The sequence below is a fragment of the Dermacentor variabilis genome, chromosome 1, assembly GCF_050947875.1.
Source record: "Dermacentor variabilis isolate Ectoservices chromosome 1, ASM5094787v1, whole genome shotgun sequence".
Taxonomy (NCBI): domain Eukaryota; kingdom Metazoa; phylum Arthropoda; class Arachnida; order Ixodida; family Ixodidae; genus Dermacentor; species Dermacentor variabilis.
Window position 1 is genome coordinate 214,770,050 of NC_134568.1, and position 23,626 is coordinate 214,793,675.

General features: G+C 45.8%; 2 protein-coding genes across 4 annotated transcripts in view; both read right to left on the reverse strand.

The window, feature by feature from the left end:
• LOC142557013 (uncharacterized) overlaps positions 1 to 9,471 on the reverse strand; it is an 88,721-nt gene extending 79,250 nt beyond the window's left edge. The window contains exons 1-2 of one of the 3 annotated variants that reach the window (XM_075668567.1): positions 9,449 to 9,471; positions 865 to 960 (exon numbers count right to left, since the gene is read on the reverse strand). Coding sequence is in view for 2 of the 3 variants with exons in the window: in XM_075668560.1 (XP_075524675.1) it covers positions 865 to 960; positions 1,048 to 1,087 (136 nt within the window). In the remaining variant the exon portion in view is untranslated. Of the gene's footprint in view, positions 1 to 864; positions 961 to 1,047; positions 1,337 to 9,448 lie in introns of those variants that run through there. The other 2 variants (XM_075668560.1, XM_075668553.1) reach the window with 2 other exon arrangements.
• Positions 9,472 to 19,905: 10,434 nt separating this feature from the next.
• LOC142557030 (uncharacterized) lies at positions 19,906 to 23,233 on the reverse strand. The gene has a single exon (XM_075668578.1). It carries the CDS (start codon positions 22,106 to 22,108, stop codon positions 20,108 to 20,110), a length of 2,001 nt encoding a protein of 666 aa, XP_075524693.1. The 5' UTR covers positions 22,109 to 23,233; the 3' UTR covers positions 19,906 to 20,107.
• Positions 23,234 to 23,626: the final 393 nt, after the last annotated feature.

The following is a 23,626-nucleotide window of genomic DNA, read 5'->3' on the forward strand; positions in this document are numbered from 1 at the left end:
ATGCCCCGCAGCAACTGCCTCGCACCGGTTACGCCATAGACAAAAGGCCCCCGCAGCAATTAAAGGTCGCGCAAAGCGGCCACGTGAGCAGCGACCAGATGTGACAAAGCGGTTAACTCCAAGGCCACGGAAACCAGCATGCATGGCCCTCCAAAACATCCTGGCAACGACGCATTGCACCAGCACATGTTTATAGGATTCCTGAAGAGGCCAATTGGGACACAGCAAAGATCGGACTACACCCCACCACTCCACCCTCTCCTGAGTTGGAAGCACTTACCATCCTAGATGCCACATGACATCGCCTAGTGGCCAGGCAGAAATGACGCCGTTATTGCCAGCCAGCGGCCGTGGCCGTTGCTTGGCTGCTTGCTTGCTCCTCACTTGTGACGCTTACCCACTACGGGGGATTGGCGAAGAAGCCGGCAGTTAAATGGAAGGGGAGTGAGAAAAACCTAAACTCGTACTCGGCGCACCTTTATTTGCAACACGCCACACATCAACAGAGGGGGAGGGCCCGCACTTGACCAGGGCAGAGGGGCGCAGGCGGATGTCGCGAGAAAAAGTGCTCGCCTGAGAATACGTCCCGTAGTACACAAATTTCCCTCTTGCCTACGCCCCTGAGGTGAGACCACATTCACACGCGAGCTCCCCAAAATTTGCTTTTCTGCAGCACTTGCTGTTGTGTAGCAAATATAACTTATAACGCATTCAGCCAACACTGCTGTCATGATCCTGAAATCAATACTCAGTCCGTCTGTGTTCACGCTACTTGCAGCAATATACAATATACATGAACTTAAAAAAAGACAGCATAGTTCGCAACGGGCGTTACCAGGAAGACAAGGAGGTGAAAAACGTTACCATGGTTGTCGCGAAATCTTGTAGCTGAGGAAAACTTGGGCGTAGGTGCGCGACCTTCTAGAGCTGGGTTGTAGGAACCTACTGGTGGCACATCATCTGCGAGAAAACAAACAAGCTGTGTTGACAATATGCACTACGGAGTTGAAACAAACAAAACAACACGCATAAGAGTGCAAAGTATACCGGTGCTGCCAGGGAAGCGGGGCGCTTTCGGAAAAGACATTGGGAAAAGGCAAGTCAGCAAGCACAAGCTTTACCAGACGGCGTAACTAATGCTACTGCTAAGCACAGCGACTTTAGACAGCCTTCGCCGCCTGAAAGCAACAGGCCGCAGGCTCGCACATAGAACAAAAAACAAACTTTGGCTGGCAGCTGACAGAATAGGGATCCACCCGACCCAGCCAGAGTACGCATACACGCACAGCAAAACGGGGCAACGTCGTCGCAAACTAGCGGTTCAAATTTGAGCGGACCAATCAACAGAGGCGTTTGCTCAAATTTTATTGGTCAAAACCATGGACCAACTATGGTCCCTAGTGTACCGTTAGGCGTTGGGAGTGAGGACTGTTTCCGAATGACGGTGGCGCTGCAAGCAGTCCTAAGTGTAGTGATGATGATGATGTGTGGTGTTTTTTTGGCGCAAAGGCCAAGTGTGGCCAAAGAGCGCCAGGCCGGTGCTAATGTGTTCGCAATGGAGCTATGATTGACGAATGCAGATGATACGGTGGCTGTATAGGAGCCTAAAAACAGTTGCTCTAGTGTGCATAAAAACCTATAGAAGATAAAGTTATGCCAATGATTAATGGGCTGTACAATGAACACGAAATACGCATTGTAAGATAATTATCATATAGTGACATATCTCATAGATATACTTTTTGCAATAAGCACTGCTGCCTTAACAGAGCCCTTGGGATGCAAGGGCCTGAAGGCACGTGCTTTGCAAGACAACCATCACAGCGGCATCCTCTAAGAAGAGGATGTGCTATGAATTTATGGGGCTAAAAACTTGCAAGTCTACATCGTTCAAGAAAGCTATGACGGCTGTGGTGTCAAAGAACGCTTCTTCACCAAGAAACATTGCTGGATGGAGAGGGGTGTGGTGGCGATATACAAGAGGAAAATGTCTCTTTCTCTCAGCTTCGCATTCCCGACACTCCAGGAGCACGTGAAGAACGGTCAGCCTCTCACCACATCTACCACACGTTGGAGGCTCATTTCCTGTCAGTAAAAAATTGTGGGTGCCATAGGTGTGTCCTATCCTGAGTCGACAGAATAGGATATCAGTACGTCGTGTTTTCGTTTTCGGGGGCCAGAAACCTAACTTTGGCTTAATCAAGTGAAGCTTATTCTTAGTTTCCATGTCCCATAAGCGTTGCCAGTGGCTTCGCAGATTCTTCCGTAAGCGAGGCTTCAGATCTGTAACAGGGACCGCAGCTGTAGGAATAATTGCATGTGAGGTGAGTGATGTAGCCATTTCGTCAGCTAGTACATTCCCCTCGATGCCTCTATGGCCAGGTACCCAGCATATGATGACATGCTGGCCAGAGATATACGCTCTACAGAGAATGGAATATAGCTCAGTAAGTACAGGGTTTTTGTGTTTACAGAGTGACTTCAATGCTTTTACGACGCTTAAGGAGTCTGTGAATATAATTGTTTTTTGAAGATTTGATTTTCTTATATGTTTCACAGCCGACAATAGTGCGTGGGCCTCAGCCGTAAATATACTTGTTTCAGGGTGCAGTACACCGGATTCAGAGAAAGATGGACCAATGGCTGCATAGGACACCCCGGCATGCGACTTAGAGGCGTCAGTGTAAAACTCTGTGCACGAGTACTTATACTGTAGTTCTAAGAAATGCATTTTAATATGTGTCTCTGGCGCATGTTTAGTGATCTCTACAAAGGATGTGTCACACTCTATCAGTTGCCACTGCCATGGTGGCAACAGTTTCGCTGGAGACATAAGACAATATTCAAGCACCGGAACACCCATTTCCTCACTAAGGTTCCTTGCACGCAAAGAGAACGGTCTTCTCGCTGCAGGTCGGTTATTGAAGAGCATGGCATCGGTCATATCGTTTACGCATAAATAAGAGGGGTGTTCAGGGTTTGAAATTACTTTGAGCAAATATGTAAAACTGCTATATGATCTCTGAAGATGGAGTGACCATACATTTGCTTCTGCATAAAGGCTTTGTACGGGGCTTGTCCTGAAGGCTCCGGTCGCGAGGCGGATTCCTAAATGATGGACAGGATCCAGCATCTTTAAAGCACTTGGTGTAGCGGACTGATATACTATAGCGCCGTAGTCAAGACGTGAGCCAACAAGACACCTATACAAGTTCAAGAGACATTTCCTGTCACTGCCCCATGTTGTACTTGATAGAAGTTTCAATAAGTTCATTGTCTTGAGGCACTTAGCCTTCAAGTATTTAATATGCGGGATGAATGTCAGTTTAGAGTCCAATATAATGCCGAGAAACTTTTGCTCGGCGCGTACCGGTAATCTGCTACCAGACAGCTCAATAGCAGGACATGATACTATTCCTCTCTTATTCGTGAAGAGAACGCATGTACTTTTCTGTGGGCTCAACCTAAAACCGTTTTCTTCAGCCCATTTTGCCACTTTATTTAGGGCATGCTGGACATGTCGTTCGCAGATAGTTAAGTTGCACGATTTAAAACCAAGCTGCACATCATCTACATACACAGAGTATGACATTGTTCGTGGGATAGCCATGCCCAAAGAATTTATTTTCACAATAAAGAGTGTGCAGCTTAGCACACCACCTTGTGGAACCCCAGTTTCCTGGGTGAAAGACCTTGACAAGGCATGGCCCACCCTAACACGAAATGTGCGGTTAGAAAGGTAACTTTCAATGATACTTAGCATACTCCCGCGGATACCCATAGCGGAAAGGTCTCGAATAATGCCGAAGCGCCATGTGGTGTCGTATGCTTTATCCAAATCAAGAAATACGGAGAGAAAAAACTGTTTATGTATGAAGGCATCCCTTATATTTGCCTCAATGCGGACAAGGTGATCTACGGTCGATCTACCTTCTCTGAAACCACACTGGTGAGGATCTAGTAGTCCATTGCTCTCAAGGATATAGATTAGGCGCCCAAGGAGATGGCCTGGTCTTCCAGGCCATCTCCTTGGGTACTTAATAAGGGCAGGGGGTTCGTCTCCCGGCCTTTTAGTTTATTTACCCTATTCCACACCTTTGCCTCGTCTTTGTAAGAATTTATCCCAGATATGTACCGCTCCCAGCTCTCTCTCTTTGCACGCCGACGTGTTCTCCTGCCTTGTGATTTGACCTGTTTAAAATTAATAAGATTTTCAGCTGTTGGAGAATTGCGAAGCAATCCCCAAGCTTTGTTTTGATTTTTGCGTCCTTCTCGGCATTCGTCATTCCACCAAGGGATGCGACGGTTCTTTGCCCGTCCGTTAAATTGTTTAATGCACTCTGTTGCAGCGTCAATAATAAAACCAGTTAGGTATGCCACAGCATCGTCTATATTAAAATCGGAAATGTCGTACTCGCCTAAATATGTGAGTTCTCGAAACAGTTCCCAGTTTGCTGATTCGACGTTCCATCGAGGGAAATGGGGCGAGCATGTATCTGGTTTTGTTAGATTTAATGTAATTGGGAAGTGGTCACTCCCATAGGGGTTCTTGAGAACAGACCACTCCAGGTACGGAAATAATGAGCTGGAAGCTATGCTCAAGTCAATGGACGAGTACGTTTGATGTGTAACATTGTAGTACGTTGGTTCTTTTTTATTCAATAAACATGCACCTGAAGAAAATAGAAAGTTTTCTATCAGGCGCCCACGTGCATCGGAGCGTGTGTCTCCCCACAGAGGGCTATGTGCATTTAAATCACCAACGACTATATATGGCGGAGGGAGTTCATCGATGAAGCTTTCAAAGTCTGTTTTAGTAAGGTGACAAGAAGGAGAGACGTACAACGAACTAACCGTTATTAGCTTACCAAATAGCACAGCTCGTACTGCAACTGCCTCGAGGGGGGTTCGGAGACTTAATTGCTGACATGCAACACCCTGATCGACTATTATGGCTACACCCCCCGCGGAGGAGAGTCCATCATCACGGTCTTTGCGAAAAGTGGCATATTGCCTTAGAAAGTTGGTCTGCGTTAATTTTAGGTGTGTCTCTTGAACACACAGCAACTTGGGATTGTGTTTGTGTAGGAGTTCTCGAATGTCGTCGAGGTTATGGATAAGTCCTCTAACATTCCATTGTAGTATTTGTGTATCCATTATGCTATATGTGTAGGGTGCTGTGTGTTTAAGAGACTGAGATTAGTTCACGAGCGCTTTGCAGGTGCCGTGACGGGAGTTTTGTCTTTTCTGGAGCGGTCGAGTGATGCTCGCCGCTCCTTAGGCGCTGGTGGCGCCGTCTGGCTGGTCGTTGTGTCCATCGCCTCCTGCGATGCGCTGGACACGCGCTCTTCCGAGCGCTTTGTTTGGCGAGAAGGCCTCGGCGCGTTGGACGAGGCCTTTTGGGGCACCTGCCCGGAGGTGGATGGCCCCTTCTGCTGGGGTGACGGAGCAGCGCTAGCTGCAACCGCCGCGGGAGCAGGTGGCGTAACTGCCGACTCACTGCTTGTGGGTCGGACAGCTGCCGGGATCCGTTGTGGCGCTGCCCCCTGACGCGCCACATCGGCAAAGCTGTTTGGCAGGTTGAACACCCGCCTACGCGCTTCTTTGAATGAGAGGTTCTCCTTTACTTTAATTGCTACGATTTCTTTCTCTTTTTTCCAGGATGGACAAGACCGCGAGTATGCCGCGTGGTCCCCATCGCAGTTTACACAGTGTAGAGGTTTATCGCAGGATTCAGTGGGGTGTTCGTGTGCACTGCACTTAGCACAGGTCAATTGGCCTCGGCAGTTTTGCGAGCTGTGGCCGAATCTTTGGCACTTGAAGCAACGGAGAGGGTTAGGTATGTACTGCCTTACTCGGATCTTAATGTAACCTGCTTCTATTGTTTCTGGTAGTACACTGGAGCCAAATGTGAGAATTAGGTGTTTAGTATCGATTTCTTTACCGTCGCGCCTGATTCTAATTCGTTTTACGTTGATGATATTTTGATCTTTCCACTCTTCCAAAAGTTCAGCCTCGGTCAGGTTCATTAAGTCGTCTTCAGAGATCACACCACGGATGGTGTTCATGGTGCGGTGTGGGGTCACTGAAACAGGAGTGTCCCCAATAGACACTAGGTTACTTAGTTTTTGGTACTGGTTTTTGTCACGCAGTTCTAGGAGGAGGTCGCCACTTGCTAGCCTAGATGCATTATAGCCTGGGCCAAGAGCTTCAGTTAGACATTTGGAAACCAGGAAAGGCGAGATCATTCTCGTTGTCTTTCCAGGTTTCTCAGAATGAATGACTTGATAGCGGGGAAAGTTTTCAGTGTGTCGGCCAAAAAATTTAAATACTTCTTCGGTGCGCCCTCGCTTATGAGGGCGATCAGGGAGTTTTGGAAAGGAATAATCCATAAGGAAATGCTGTTTTCGGCAGTAACGGCAGCCGCCCACCATGGAGCCCAACAAGGGGACGCCACAGGTCTTATAAAGAAACAAGTCCTGCTGACGCCAACTGTACGTTTCCGCTATAACCAAATATGTACAACCAAGGTTGATTGCACCACACGTGGTTAACCCTTGCTGCCGGGAAGAGCGGAAGTAAAAAAGAAATGAAGAGAAGACAGGAGAGATCAAAAGTTAGAGAGAAAGACGAAGATTGGAGAGAAGGACAGGAAAAGGCAACTACCGATTTCCCCCGGGTGGGTCAGTCCGGGGGTGCCGTCTACGTGAAGCCGAGGCCAAAGGGGTGTGTTTCCTCCGCCGGGGGGCCTTAAAGGTCCGGACGCCCAGCATCGGCTCAACCCCCAGGATCCCCTTTTCCCCGGACACGGCTAAGCCACGCACGGTTAAACGCGGGAGGGTCCAACCCTCGTGTGCTCGGGTACGTGGTGTCGCAACACACCAAACGCCTGCTTGCGCAGACGCCCCTGCGGGGCCTAAATGTAGTAACGACAGAAATACGGAAAGAGAAACAACATGTTCATTGGAAAGGAAAAAAGAAACCGAAAAGCTGGTGGAACAAGGAGATACGAGAAGCGATCGCCGAACGACAGAAAGCTTCTCGAGAGCACAGGCAGGCAAAGAAGGCGCAGTTGCCACAGAATGAAGTAACCAGTAAATGGGAAATATACCGGGAGAAAAAGTCTATGGTTCAAATACTGGTGCAAGCAAAATTAAAAGGTGAAAGTGAAAGTTGGTTGTCAGAAATACGTGAGAAAAAGAAGGCCGCACCTAGAATATTTTGGAATCACATAAAATTATTAGGCAGGAAGTCAACAACAATACAACATATCCTAGACGAAGATGAAAACAGACTGGAAGGAGAAGCAGCAATAAATTACATCCAAAAAGTAACAGCCGAATCTTTCCAAGGCAAGGACGAGGTTGTATTTGAAGAAAAAAAGAGCATGAAAGAGACCCAAGGGGGAAAGGAGCTAGTGCTTACAAATTTAAACTGGAAGAAAGCGGAAGGGAAAATTCCTAAGCGCACAGCCACAGGGCTAGACGAGGTTCCCGTTAGGCTGATAAATGAACTGGGACCAAAAAGTAAGGAAGCTCTCGTGAAAGCAGTTGAAAAAACTTTAAAAGATAGACGAATACCAGACAGTTGGCGACAAAGTAGAATGAATTTAATTTATAAAGGTAAGGGGGAGAAAGACAGAATTCAATCGTATAGACCGTTGACCATTACATCGGTAATATACAGGCTAGCAATGCAGGCAATCAAATTAAAGCTTCAAGCATGGGCAGAAAATAATAGCATTTTGGGAGAGCTTCAGAATGGCTTTAGAATAGGTAGGCGTTTGGATGATAACTTGTTTGTTCTTACTCAGTGTATTGAAATATCAAAAGCAGAAAGCAGACCGTTGTATGTGGCCTTTTTGGACATTACAGGAGCATACGACAACGTAGACCGCAGCATTTTGTGGGATATTCTGGAAGGGGAAGGCTTAGGTAACGATTGTATACAGCTTTTCAGAGAGATTTACCTAGAAAATACTGTTTGCGTTGAATGGGAAGGGATGAGGAGCGCGGAGAAAGTTCATATCAACAAGGGACTGAGGCAGGGGTGCCCTTTATCCACGCTGCTGTTTATGATGTACATGGTGAGGATGGAGAGGGCGCTAGAAGGAAGCAATATCGGGTTTAATCTCTCATACAAACAGGCAGGTACAGTAATATAGCAGCGCAGCTCCCAGGTTTATTTTATGCGGACGACATTGTGTTGCTCGCAAACAAGCAAAGTGATTTGCAACGTCTGGCTAATATCTGTGGACAGGAAGGCAACAATTTAGGTTTGAAATTTAGTGTTAGAAAATCAGGTGTTATGGTATTCAATGAAAACAGTGAACAGACAGTGGAGATACAGGGCCAAGAAATACCTCGGGTCATCATCATCATCATCAGCCTGGTTGCGCCCACTGCAGGGAAAAGGCCTCTCCCATGCTTCTCCAACAACCCCGGCCATGTACTAATTGTGGCCATGCCGTCCCTGCAAACTTCTTAATCTCATCCGCCCACCTAACTTTCTGCCGCCCCCTGCTACGCTTCCCTTCCCTTGGGATCCAGTCCGTAACCCTTAATGGTCGACCATCGGTTATCTTCCCTCCTCATTACATGTCCTGCCCATGCCCATTTCTTTTTCTTGATTTCAACTAAGATGTCATTAACTCGCGTTTGTTCCCTCACCCAATCTGCTCTTTTCTTATCCCTTAACGTTACACCTATCATTCTTCTTTCCATAGCTCGTTGTGTCGTCCTCAATTTGAGTAGAACCCTTTTCGTAAGCCTCCAGGTTTCTGCCCCGTAGGTTAGTACTGGTAAGACACACATATTATATACTTTTCTCTTGAGGGATAATGGCAACCTGCTGTTCATGATTTGGGAATGCCTGCCAAACGCACCCCAGCCCATTCTTATTCTTCTGATTATTTCCGTCTCATGATCCGGATCCGCCGTCACTACCTACCCTAAGTAGATGTATTCCCTCGGGCAACAGAATATAAATACCTTGGTATATGGATAAACGAAGGCAATGGATATATGGAAACACAGGAAAAAACCATAACAGTCAAGGGGAAGAGAACTGCAGCCATAATGAAGCACAGAGCGCTATGGGGATACAATAGGTACGAGGTCCCCCGAGGTATGTGGAAAGGGGTAATGGTTCCAGGACTTACTTTTGGAAATGCGGTTGTTTGCTTTAAATCAGGGGTACAATCAGGACTCGACGGGAACCAAAGGTCAGTGGGTCGCCTCGCATTGGGCGCTCAAGGGAAGACTACAAATGAAGCTGTGCAGGGGGATATGGGCTGGACTAGTTTTGAAGTGAGGGAAGCTCGCAGTAAAACTGAGTATGAAGAACGGCTGAGGAATATGGAAGAAAGTAAATGGGCTGGAAGAGTGTTCAGGCATCTGTACAGGCAAAACATTGATTCACAGTTGAGGAAAAGAACTAGGAAGCTTACCAGCAAGTATGCGGCCTGTGGGGTGGGCAACACAGCAACAAAGAAGGTCAAGCGGAAAGTCAGAGAGGCTGAATTAATCTCATGGGTGGCGGCAATGGAAAAGAAACCTGCCATGAGTAACTATACTTAAGAGGAAAAAACAAAATCAGGAAAGAAACCATTTATGATAACTCAAAGGGAAGCTCATTACTTTTCGAAGCGAGATCGGATGCCTTAGAACACGCACCTATAAAGCGAGATATAAGAAGGAAGAAGAAGCATGTGCTTGCTGCGAGAAAGCTAGGGAAACGACGGAGCCTATTTTATTAGAATGTGAAGACGTCTACCCAGCGGTCGATTTAGGCACCACTGGCCTCCTTGAAGCCCTTGGGTTCAGCGGGAGCAGTGGTCAAGCAAACAGGTCCGCAATAGACATTAGTAAGAGGCGATTGGAGGATTGGTGGAAGAAAAGTAGGGAAACGACAAAAGACGGAGACGTACAAAAGCACAGTTCGCAATAGGGGATCAGAAAATTGGGACGTGGTAGTTCATCTAGGGTCTTTTTTTTTTCATTGGTTAAACTAGGTAGGATATAAGCAGCATAGTAGCAAGGGCTTGGTGGCGCAACCCATCGCCCGTTCCAAAGGGGACGCTCATAACATCCATCCATCCATCCATCCGTGGGAAGCATCCTATTTGATCAACGAGAAAATCAAGACAAAAGGGTCCCAGTGGCTGTCAGAAATAAGTAATAAAGAAGATAAACGTGCAGCTAGGAAATTCTGGCAACATCTGAACTCCTTGAGTAATAGGCACGGAGGAAGGAAGTTTCGTTCCTCCATGGTAATAGGATATCGCAACTTTCACGTATGGTGGCGCCGTCGTGCGGCGGCGGCCAGAAACAATCGAAAGATTATACTTGCCGCTGGCTGCCGCCCGTTCGCGTAGCGTATTGGTGTTGTCTACGCTTTTCCTTCACTTTTGGTTGATGTTTTAACGCGTTCAAAGCTCCCGTGGGATCCTGAAGCACACTTAACATGCTCAGAATGAGCAAACATAGAAGCAACCGTATTTGCTGCGTGCCATAATGGGTGCTGAGCGGTAGTTATGCGGTAGGTGATGTGAACCTTGACTCATTCCCACCGGCTGCGTCCATGAGGAAGAAATTGGTTATTAAGCTGCGGATCGGCAAAGCTGTCACAGAAGCGATGAAGGGCTGCAGTGCGCACTTCATGCCGGCGAACTTTTTTTGGAATACGACAGATGAGTGACGATTCCGAGCACTTGAAATCGCGAATAGACGCACCTCCATAAAGACTCAGGCATAGCACTATATATTACGTGCAGGAAAAGAAATAATGCGCAATCTTAACTCAAATGTGTTGTAGGATGATTGATGCTTGCGTTCGATCTTGCCACTCGATCATGCCTTTGCGGCTACGTTGGAGCGCAAACATTCTCCGTGAAGCCTTGTACCTGCTTCAAAATTTCTTCTCATTTGTGCTCGGCAACGCCGGCTTGACATTCCACCATTTTCGAACAGAGAGATGAGTTTCTCATTCGTGCATCGAAGCAAAGTGACGCAGGCGTAGAGGGACCTGGAATTCGTACCTCGTCTGCCACTTCGATGCTCGACTGCAACGTGTGCACAGGCGCGCATGACTGCACTCGTAAGGTAACAAATCCTAGTCCAACAAACGTTAACTACTGTGCAGTGTTCGCGTAGCGAACCCTCAGCTGATCTGCGTGTATACTAATTTATAAAGATAACTGGAAGAATGAAGCGAGCATTGCCGCGGACCGGTAAATATCGGCTATGTATCGCTTGATCTGTCTATAGGCAATTGAGACGAGGTAAGACTCACGCAGGCTGTAAAACTACCACAAGACTGTAGCGTGCACAGCACGCATAAAGCGCAATAACTAAATTACAAGGGTGAACGGTTATCGTACGTATTAGCTCGCAAAAGCGGTCAGATGTGTTTTTTTGTTTACTTCTCGTGTTCAACATCCAGCTTTGTGAACACTGGCAGGGATAACTAGACAAGAAATTTGCGCACACAAAACGCTGCTTTAGGGCTGCTTTTCACGCTGTCGATATAAAGGACTTCGGTCGCGCAATACCAGGAAGGTTGTTTTTTCTCGACACGGCGGCTTATTCAAGCGGTCTAAGCAACAACTTGCTTACGTGCACCGTATATATATATAAATTCACCACACCGCTCATGGTACCCGTTCAAAGAGGTCAAATTAATAGAATAGCAAATAGAAAGCATGGTCACTTCTTTTAATAACACCGTCGCGGTAAAACTGAAACCACAGCTCGTGTGGCTTGCTTCGAAGCCGCGAAGTTTGTATGCAAAGGCCTTCAATAGTCACGGACGTCGACGTGCACGCTTTTATGCCGCAGCACACAAGATGACCAGCGTTTAGGACTTCCTCGCCTTCCAGCAGGCTTCGAATCCTGCGTTCTGCTCGCCCAATGTGAGCCATTACGCAGGCTAACGACAGCGGGCGTGTAAATTGAGACATTTCAACATGACGACGCGAAACAACGTCTCACTATGCAAGAAAACCACAGCACTGCACCGACTGCTCTAGTGGCTCTAGACAGCCATGTTGGATTTAAGGTGGCGCCCCATATAGGCTGTGAAAGTTGCGACAATGGAGCATATAGGAACCATGATGAGGGAAAAACTTACAGAACAGAAAAATGGTACATGCAGTATGTCGGAGAGGAATAGCCTGGTCAATACACTGCTTTCGCTTGGACAAAAAGAGTGGGAAAGGGCCGATCGAGAAGAGGGTACCAAGTAGCACATCGGTAGGCCCGGATAGTATTCCAATTATGTTAATAAAGAAATTGGGCCCGAAATCTAAGAAAGCATTAAGGGAGGTGGTGAGCAAAATGCTAATGGATGGTAAAGTACCTGACAAATGGAGGCTTAGTAGGATGAGAATGATATATAAGGGAAAGGGGGACAAAGCTGACATAAATAACTACCAGCCTATAACAGTGACGTCAGTGGTTTACAGGGTGGTTATGCAGATTATAAAGGACAGACTGCAGGCATGGGTAGAGAGCGAGGGGGTGCTTGGAGAGCTACAAAGTGGGTTCCGGAAGCAATATAGGAGGCTAGAAGACAATCTGTTCTCACTAACACAGTGCATTGAAATAGCTGAAAAGGAACACAGACCAGACCAGATTTTTTGGATATCAAGGGAGCCTATGACAGTATACTTCAAGAGGGCTTGTGGGGCATTTTGGAAACTTTAGGAGTGTAAGATGGAGTAACCAATTTCCTGAAAGATATCAATAAATGTAACCGGGTGATTATACAATGGGAAAAGCAGGTTTCGGAGCCTGTAATGATTCGGCGGGGGCTTAGGCAGGGGTGTCCGTTGTCACCTCTGATGTTTATGCTGTATACCTACAAGGTTTAGAGGCCAAAATACAGCAAAGCGGAGTCGGCATCAACACATCAGTTTTCACACAAGGAAAATTGAACAGTCATTAACAGGACATGATGTACGTGGATGAGATTGTATTAATGGCTGACAATACAGAAGATCTGCAGGGATTGATGGACATATGTAGTACAGGAGGAGACAGATTAGGCTTGAAGTTTAGCAAAGAAATATCAGCAGTAATTATTTTTAAGGATAACATTTGCGGCAAGCATAAGATACAGGAGGCCACGCTGGAGATAGTCGATAAATACAAGTATCTTGGGGTGTGGATAAATAATGGCATTGAGTATCTGGCAGAGTACGAAAAATATGTAACGACTAAAGGTAACAGGAGTGCAACGATTATGAAGAGTAGGGCACTGTGGAAATACAATAGGTACGAGGTAGTACGAGGGATATGGAAGGGGGTAATGGTTCCAGGCCTGACTTTTGCCAGTGCAGTTCTATGTATGAGAGCAGAGACCCGGCAACAGTTGGAAACTAGATAACGTGGTGTGAGTATGGCTCGCTCTGGGAGCCCATGGCAAGACACCAAATCTTGGGGTGCAGGGGGATCCGGGGATGGTCTTCTTTCGAGGGCAGAGAGGCTAGTAGCAAGGTAGCATTTGAGGAGCGCGATTGAGAAAAATAGGGGAAATGCGGTGGGCTAGGAAGGTTTTCAGTTACTTAAACACAAGGAATGTTGACACAAGGAGGAGGAAGCGAACTAGAAAATTATCAAGCAAATACTTGGGCAGCAGTGGGGGTACAGGTATAAGGAATTATCCGTCAAGAAAAAGGTTAAGGAGACAGAGAGTGGTATATAGTGGAAAACAGAGATGCAAACCAAATCAGCATTAGAGACATACAGGACGTTTAAGCAAGAAATAGCCAAAGAAAATATTTACGATAACTCTAAGGAAAGCTCATTGTTGTTTGAGGCCAGGACAGGTGTACTGCGGACTAAAACGTACCGAGCCAGATACAAGGAGATAGATTTGTTGTGCGAGGCGTGTGGAGAGGACGAGGAACGGCTGAACACCAGCTTGTAAATAACTTCACCCTGCAGTTGTATGTAACGGGGAACTATTCAAAGCTTTGGGTTTTAAAGACAGTGAAAGTAGAATACACTTTGAACAGGTAGAAATAACTAAACGGAGGCTATCTGATTGGTGGTTAATATCGACGCAAAAGTAAAGGAGTAAATAGATAGGTATGCATGCGTATAGTACCATTCAAGGCTATAGGTTGTAACGGGAAGTTGATGCTAGACTTCTGTGAGCGACACAACCTAGTTATAGTAAATAGAGAAACTAAGTGTGAGGGACGAATCACGTGGGAATCCCGTAACAGGCAAACGACCATTGACTGCTGATTAATGTCGCAGGGGATGTATAGCAAGCTCGCAATAATGGAAATGGACGAAGAGGGGAAATACAGCCTCTGAAGTGATCATAAGCGTATTAGCCTACAGTTGGGAGCCCTGCTCAAAAGAGAAATGCAGGGAAGTCAAAAAGAGTACGCAAAATTAAATAACGAACAAATAGCGAAAGTAGCGGCCGGCATAGAGGAAGCAATAGAGAAACAATTCATGGAACAGTGGGATTAAAATCAGAACTACTCATTAGTATAAAAAGAAAAGGAGTACACCGCTGGGGAGGAAAGAGGAAGCCACGAAGTTGGTGGAATAAGGAAATTAGGGAGGCCATCGAACAAAGACGGTTGGCATCACGGGAACACAGAAGCAAAGAGGGCGCAGTTATCTGAAGAGGAAATAGGCCTAAAATGGGAATCTTATCGACAAAAGAAACAAGTGCAAGTCCTCGTCCAGGCTAAAATAAAGCAGTCCTCTGATTGTTGGATGGTTGAAGTTCGCGATGCAACTAAAGGGTGGTCAAGAAAATTCTGGAACCATAAAAGCTGGCTGGGTAAAGCGAATCACAGAAAGTAGGAACAGATTCACGATGACGAGGGAAATTGTTTAGAGGGAGATGACGCTGTGAACTACATTGGTTCAGTTATAGCTGAGTCATTTAGGAAAGACGATAGGGTAATCGCCCCAAATGAGGAAGCAACAGATTATAGCACAAGAGAAAACAGATTAGAACTGACCAATCTGAACTGGAAAAAGGCGGAAGCAAATGTTCCAAAAGGCACGTCCACAGGCATAGACGAAATTCCAATGAAGTTAATTAATGAACTTGGCCCAAGAAGCAAGGAAACGCTGATAAAAGCATTGGAGGCAGTCATAACAAGTAAGCAATTAAATTCTGCACAGCTGGAAACAGAGTAAAATGAATTTGATTTATAAAGGGAAAGGCGATAACACGAACATAAAATCCTTCTGACCAATTACGATCACATCAGTTATTGGCGATGCAGGTGGTGAAATTAAAAATGCAGTCATGGGTAAAAAGTAATAGAATACTCGGAGAACTTCAGAACGGGTTCAGAAGTGCTAGGCGCTTAGATGCATGATAGCCTGTTCGTGCTTACCCAGTACATAGAAATAGTTGAGGCGGAAAATAGACCTCTGTATTTAGCCTTCCTGGACATAAGCGGTGCACACGACAATGTGAACAGGGAACCCGTGCGGAACATATTAAAAGATGAAGGTATCGGTCATGAGGTAATTGATTTTCTACAGGAAATATATCAAGAAAATAATGTTCAAATAACATGGGAAGGAATTAAGAGTACGACAACTGTCGAGGTACACAAAGGATTAAGGCAAGGTTGTCCTCTATCACCGCTGCTGTTCATGCTTTATATGATAAGTATGGAAAGAAGGCTACAAGGAAGCAATCTAGGGTATAATCTGTCGTACAGATTAGGCGGAAAGGTTGTTAATTTGAGCAACGACTACCGGGTTTAATGTATGCGGACGATATTTTACTGTTAGCAGATAGCCAGGAAGATTTCCATACTCTGGTTAATTACTGTGGAGACGAAGGAGACAGTCTAGGTTTCAGTTTTAGCGCAACTAAGTCCGGTGGGATGTTTTTCAACGGTACAACTGATCAGGAGCTTACAATACAAGGCCATGAAATACCCCGAGTGGCCGAATACAAATATCTCGGGGTGTGGATAAACAAAGGGCAGGTGTACACGGAAAGGTACGACGAACAGTCTCTCATAGCCAAAGGGCGAAGAGATGCCGGGATTTAGGGCATTGTGGGGGTACAACAGGTATGAAGTACTGAGAGGTATTTGGAAAGGAATAATGGTGCCGGGGCTTACTTTCGGGAATGCGGTCCTGTGCTTAAGGGCAGAAGTTCAGTCGAGACTAGAAGTAAATCAGAGAGCCGTTGGAAGATTAGCACTAGGTGCCCAAGGGAAACCCACAAACGAGGCAGTACAAGGGGATATGGGCTGGGCATCGTTCGAAGCACGGGAAGCTCAGAGTAAAATCCTATACGAAAAACGCCCAAGGAAAATGGACGATAAAAGGTGGGCAGCTAAGGTATTTAAATACCTATACAGAAAGAGCATTGGCTCACAATGGCGCAAAAGAACTAGGAAGCTAACCAGTAAGTATGCCAGACACGAGGGCGGAGAAAGACAGAGCATAAATAAACGAGAGGTTAAAAACGCGAAAGGTAAAAATGGGATAAATTGAATGGAAAAGAAGCATAGTGTTGAACTATATCTATACTGGAAACAGCAGATCAGGAAGGAAGCGTTTTATGATAACTCAAGAGGCAGTACCCTACTCTTTGAAGCTAGGTCAGGATGTCTTAGAACGCGCAGCTATAAAAAGAAATTTAACGAAGAAGAAGACACATGTACTGTGTGTGGTAAATCTGTAGAAACAATAGAACACCTCATACTAAAATGTAATGGTATCCATCCCGATGTCGATGCGGGCACAGTCACGCTTCCTGAGGCCCTATAGGTTTAGAGATAACAATGGTCATGTAAAGAAATATGCGGTGGAAATTAGCAAAAAGCGATTGAAAGATTGGTGGCTCAAAAGCAGAGAGGTGACATAAATTAAGGTTAAAAGTGTAGGAAGACGTATTTAAAGAAAATGACGAATTTTAATAACTTACAACACAATTAAACAAAAATAAAAAGCTGAGCATGGTGGCAACTGCCATCACCCCGTTTCAAAGGGGACGCTCCTACCTTCCATCCATTCATCCAGCCGCCATGTTTCCTTGGCTTCTCAAGTCACCTCCCCCTCTTTTATATTGAAACTGCCTCTTCTCCCTCTCCTCTCTACAATTATATCTGCGTCCCCTCTGGCCTCGCACGTTAGTAGAAAGGGAAGCGCTGCAGTTGCTGCAATGCTTCTGCGGGGAGTCACGGATAATTACAGCTGTCAAACGGCTAAGGTGGCGACAGCCAGGGAGCTCCGAGGGCATTGTGCACATTTGACGTAGGGGGGTGAAAACGAGTTTCTCCCTTCGCCTTTTCTCTCTTACTCGCGCTGTCGTATACACGCTGTGACTTCTCCCCCCCCCCCCCCGACGCGGTGTGAAGAATGGAAACCACTTCTGTTGTATGCGCTAGAAGTGGCCGGAGTTCACGCGTACCGAGAAATTGAATATGTGCACGATGCATTGAACATCAGCGGAGTTCATTCCTGCATCAGCACTGCACCAATCGATCGAGTTACACGGCCGCGTCTTGATCGCGCTGGCATTTCTGAAGCAGAAATGATTACTAATGCTTCCAACTTGTCTCTTGACCACCGTTAGAAAATTGCCAAGCTTTTTACGCTGCGCCCTCTATCCTATATTGTAGGGGACGTACTAGTTAAATTTGTGTGCGCATGTCGAATTGTGCTATGCGGCGATATATTTTGTATATTTCTGCACAGTGTCGATGGAAGTGCGTTGTCGCCAACAGAGACAACACGGATTTGTAGCAAACATTTTGTGGGAAACTGCAAAAATGACTTTAGCTAACACGAATCGTATGCGCCAACGATTTTTCCGGCGGCACACACGATGTTTCCGATTACCTGCTCCGCGTCACTTAAATGACTTAAGCAGACGCCGCCCTTTCGCCGCATTGCAGCCATGAAAGTAATCGTCAAGCGCACCGATCTTCTTAAAGGCAAATAGAAGCGCGTACATTGTCCTTCGAATAAAACGTCCACACACAGGCACACAACGCGCACGGTACGAAACGTGCCCAAATACGTGCAGTGCAAGAGGCAATCAAGGCGGTGTGAATGAGAGATGGGAGGGATGTACACCCGCTAGTTGAATTTCACCCCGCATGGACAGTGCCGCTCGGCGGTGCCGTTGTCGTCTATGAAGGGAAAGCTACGGGTACAGTAATATGAAACTCTATGGGTACAGTGTACTAGAAGCCTTCTAGTACACCATGTAGTACACTGTATACATACCTGTGACTGTACTACGGGGGCAGAGTTTCTACACAAGTGTTACCGCGCCAAGTAGTCCTTTTGCTCGGTTGCTCGGAGCAGACGCTGAATTGACGCAGCTTCCACGTGCGACGGTTTCGCGTCGGCCCAGACGCGGAAGGGAAAAGATGCAAAATAAGTAAACGTTTACATTCATTGGTGTGTTTTATCTAACTGTTGCTAACAAGGTGTTTATGTTTTCTTTTCTCCTGCTTAAACTGACCTGAATGAAAACACAGGACTCTTTTCAAGAGAGCTTCCACTTTTGCGCGCTTTGCCTCCATAGGTTTCCCACAGAAAGTTGACCACCTTTTCATCGGGCGAGGAGGAAAAGGCGCGCGGCGAGCCTTTCCTCCTCAGTGATCCGCGTTGAGAGCGTGTGGTTTTTATGGATCCCTCTCAGATATTACGGATTTACAGGGCAAAAAGGCAATGGCGAAGCACATAGCTTATATATATATATATATATATATATATATATATATATATATATATATATATATATATATATATATATATATATATATGGGCATGTTCAGATAAGAACGGTAATCGAGGTCCCATGACCATTTTTTGTTTTCAATGAAATTTTTATATCTGATGGGCAAATGTGTCCACACAAAGGAATGAACGTTAGTTTTGCAAGAAACTTCGTAGTTTTCTCGGAAAAAAATCGTATGTCACAAGAGGTGGAGAACGTCGTTTTTGCCACTTCGCAAAGTTGCAAGTTTGGAGCCTCACTGCATGCACAATAAATTTTTTCCGCACATAAGTATTTTTTCGTGACCTCTTTTCAACATGTACTATACGAACAAATAAAAAAACATTTTCTCGCTGCGTCAATCTTCTAAATAAAAAAGCCCAAACTTCACTTCCGGAGCTATTCGGTGCAAAAAAGGCACTTTTCAGGGCAGCCTCAGGGCAAGATGCGTAAAGATCTCCACACTGAATCTCTTTCTCAGTATTTTCCAGCTACTTTTACTCACTTTAGGCAAGTTTTGTAGTTTTACACTTGATAGATATTTTTCAATATGGCCTCAAATTCGGCCGAAGATCAAAAACGTCAAAAAAGTGACAACTTTGACTTCGATTAAAAAAAAAACATCATCGTCGAATTTCATTAAAATTTGCCTGAATAATCCTCAATTCTCGATAATATTAGGGTACCAAAAAAGTGTTGCATTATATTGTTTTAAAGTATGAAAATGAATACAAAACTGAGTTTATGATTCTGTTATCTAGAGTTGCTTATTACTGCCTCTTAGAAATAGTAACTCTCCGAAATTTGTTCTAGCACTCACTGAACTTGGTTACATTTTATTTACCACAATATCCGAACCATCCTCAATGTTTGTAGAGCTTCTACTCGCTTGTTAGCGGCGTTCTTGATGCGTCAAAATGGGAATAAATTCGCTATTTCACCTGATGTCTCAAGAACTGGCTGGCGGCGGTCAAACGTTTTTTGTATTGCCTAATTTATCATAGTAAGTTACATTGGTATGTAATCGATTCTTTAAAAATATTAGATCATTTATCGGCGCTTAGAAAAGTTTTTATATATAAAAATGAATATTAATGTGTTTCTGAAGCCGACGTGTCCGCACCTGCATCTGTTTACCTCTGTGTTCAATGGTTCGAGAGGGCACTGTCAGGAGACAAAACGTCGTCTTCTGAGGGGGATAATTGATATGCAAGGTTTTTAATCAGCAGGAGTTTTAATAGGGACACAATTTACAAATGGAATGCTGCTTTATGTGCAGATTGCAATTCAGAAAATCGTAAGAAGAAATAAACGGCAGCAGTTGACTTCGGTATGCGCACATTATATTGTCGTGCCCGAAGCACAAACCAGATCACAGTCTCTTCCATTCCGAAGCAGCGGTGGATGCCACGTAGGATGCACTGCCTCCATTTGATTGAACGTACTTCCACATGTGGAGTGTCTGAACTCCAGGCACTTTCTTTGCCGTTTTCCATTCTTCCTTCTTCATTTCGCGAAAGTCTGCAAGCTCCCTCTGTGGGAGCTCCAGAATGGTGATATTCTTTAGCGTTCCTTGAATTGCGTCCACGAAGCCGCTGGCTGTTTGTATGGCCTCACTTGCAGGCTTCCGCAAGTTGTGGTGTGATGCTCGATGTTTCACAAGGCCACCAACGCCGTCGCAAGCATTTTTGCCATGTCCAGTGGCCGAAAACATCCATTTCATCTCTTGACATTCACTGCGTTGTAGCTCATGAAACTGATATTTATTCTTCAAGTGAGCGGGAGCCCCGTCGCTCACATGTGTTATCTTGGTGTAGATTGGCGCGTTGTCTTCGAGGTGTGCTTTGATTTTTGACAGAGCCAAACATGCATGAGCTGAATCATGAGACATATCGTCGGAAATAACGGCGTAGTTCTGAGTCGATTTTCTTGACGTGACAACGCAGGTAAACACGGTGACCTGCTTTTTCTGCCAATGGTACGCTTGTACTGCGTCTGGAAGCACAACTGTCCAGTTTTCGGCGAAATCAAAATGCAAAACAATTGCACCTCTCTCGCAGCTCTGTTTTTCTTCATGTATTGCTTTTGCTTGCACAGATCTGATATAGTTGTGGGGAATCCATTTCATGGTCATTCTTAGAAATTCTCTCATAAATGATGAAGCGGTCAGAGTTTTTTTAACTAGCTCACCGTATTCCCATGAAGCAATCAACACCTCGTCCTCGCTGCTCATGTCAAAATTTTCCAAAGTGAAAATGCCATCTTGTGGACAGTGCTCACAATTCCTGAGGAAACATGACGCAGTAGGTTCCTGGCATACGCAGAGACTCTGCATATCGTCGGGAGAAAGCGACCTTCCAGAGGCGTTCTGCAGTCCCACGAGGCACAACTGAAAGTTTGCACAGCACACGCAGACACACACTTGCCACTGTGGCGAGCATTTCACCCACTTAGGACGCAAGGATATGAATTTTGTGAGGCCAACCTGGGAGGCAGGGTGAGCTTGCTTGTAGAGGCGGAATGCTTCTCGCAAGGACCGTGTCATGAACCGTTTAGGTACCCATTCCTTCTCTCCCTCCTTTTCGATTCTCACAACATCCTTTTTGTTCGGTGTCTGTCTAGAGCAATCGAGTTCATCCATGGTGTAATATTCTAAAACGGTGGTAATGTCTTCGTGTTGTAGCTTACATCTTGTATATCGCTCCTGTGTTGACCATACGCCGTCTTCATCCACCATCTTCTTCGATTTTTGAATAACGTACCTCGTTGCCTCTGGAATAACTTCCTGCACATATTTCACAGTTAGGTTGCGTGGTAGCAGTGTCAGCAGCTGGCAACGCTCTTGAAAGGACGTACACCTATTGTAGGCAGAATGTAGGTTGTCTTCCCAGCTGCTGCATTGCGCACACTTTTCTTGCGACGCACGCGAAGTCTCTGGGATATTATATGCTGCCTGTATCCCTGATCGTATTTTCGTCACCATAGCTCTGGCCACCTCTTCCTGCTTTCGCTTTGCATAGGAAAGTCTGAGGCGTTTTTTTAGAGCGCTCGGTGGCTTTAGGGGCGAGATTTCGGAGGTAAGGCTGACACTGGAGTTTAAATTTTCTACGATTTCTTCTCCAGGGCGGAATTCTTCGAATGTTTCGGTCGACTCTGCCTGCATATTATCTATGTCTTCTTTGAACCGACGGTAACAATTCTGACAGATGAAGTCACTTTCTCGTACTCGGAGAGCTTCTTCGGGAAGTAGGACTTTTTTGAGAGCAGCGACATTGAGTGTCTTTACACTGCGAAAATTACGTCCTTTTTCAATTCTCTGTTTGTGCCTTTTTGAGTAGTCGGCACAAAACGTTCGCCGCGGAAATCTCTTCATGAATGCAAAAGCTCACCGCTTCCGAAGATTATCGTGGGACAGAAGAGCAGGCGATGGATGCAGGGCCCAGGGCTGCTTTTCCAAAAAAAGGAGATGGACAGATGGATGGATTTTTAACACAGGCTGCCCGCCGTCGACACTGACGCTGGTTCGGTCTGGCGTACGAGCTGAGACTGAGATACCAAGAATGCTTGTCGTGGGAGCCCTCGAGCGCAGAGAAACCACGTGAGTACAGAAAACGACCCCACCCTCTACCAGAGAACACCACGCGCGCTCGTCGAGGTCAGACGTGCCTAAACACTGCTCCACAGCACGTACGTTGGCCCGAACCGCCGCCCCCAGCCGGGGGTCCCCGAGGCACCGCGAGCGGGACGGCTCGCCCCGAGACCCTGAGCGTCTCTCCCCAGCTCCGGAGAGACGCTCAGCCGTCGAGCTATGCGTCACTCGGACTCCGCCACTCCGCCGGCGACGTCAGCCGTTAACATGAAAGTAACGGTTGAAGGACACACCGTAACCGCACTCTACCAGGCCTGCAAAACGACACGCGAAACTCGAGATTCGAACAACGTCCGCTCATCGGGCCTGTCTCGGTCGAAGGTCCAAGGCTGAGGTATAACTGCCAGGCGTTCGGTGCGTTGCGGTGGAAAGATGATAGCGGCGGCTAAAGCCTTGGTTCGGTGGCGGCACACATGGTGCTATGAAATTCAGGGCCGCGCCGGGCGTTATATAGCTATCGGAGCGGCTGCCAAGCGCGGTTCATCCATGGAGCGGCGGCAGCTCGTTAAAGGCATCTTGAGAGTAGCGACGGGTGCATTAAATGTTTGCATAAACGACCACTAACCACACGTCACTCCAAGATAACGTTCTCAACTATGCTTACAGTAAGTTAAGTCCCACTGTTAGAAGAGTACGAAAGCGAATAGGAGCTTTAGACCTTTGATTGTAAGAAAAAAAAAACACTTAAAAATTACACTTATGAACTCAGCAACTGTAGCGTTTAAATGTTACCCACAAAAATACAATACTAAATCCAGCTTCTCACGATAGCGCATCCTAAGAGAAAATACTGAGCAATCGTAGGGATTGAAATCATGAACTCAGTTTTGTATTCATTTTCATACTTTAAAACAATATAATGCAACACTTTTTTGGTACCCTAATATTATCGAGTATTGAGGATTATTCAGGCAAATTTTAATGAAATTCGACGAAGATGTTTTTTTTTTAATCGAAGTCAAAGTTGTCACTTTTTTGACGCTTTTGATCTTCGGCCGAATTTGAGGCCATATTGAAAAATATCTATCAAGTGTAAAACTACAAAACTTGCCTAAAGTGAGTAAAAGTAGCTGGAAAATACTGAGAAAGAGATTCAGTGTGGAGATCTTTACGCATCTTGCCCTGAGGCTGCCCTGAAAAGTGCCTTTTTTGCACCGAATAGCTCCGGAAGCGAAGTTTGGGCTTTTTTATTTAGAAGATTGACACAGCGAGAAAATGTTTTTTTATTTGTTCGTATAGTAC

What these genes read in the sequence shown, in the direction of transcription:
- LOC142557030 (XM_075668578.1), bottom strand. Translation starts at nt 22,108, where the DNA reads ATGAAGAGATTTCCGCGGCGAACGTTTTGTGCCGACTACTCAAAAAGG.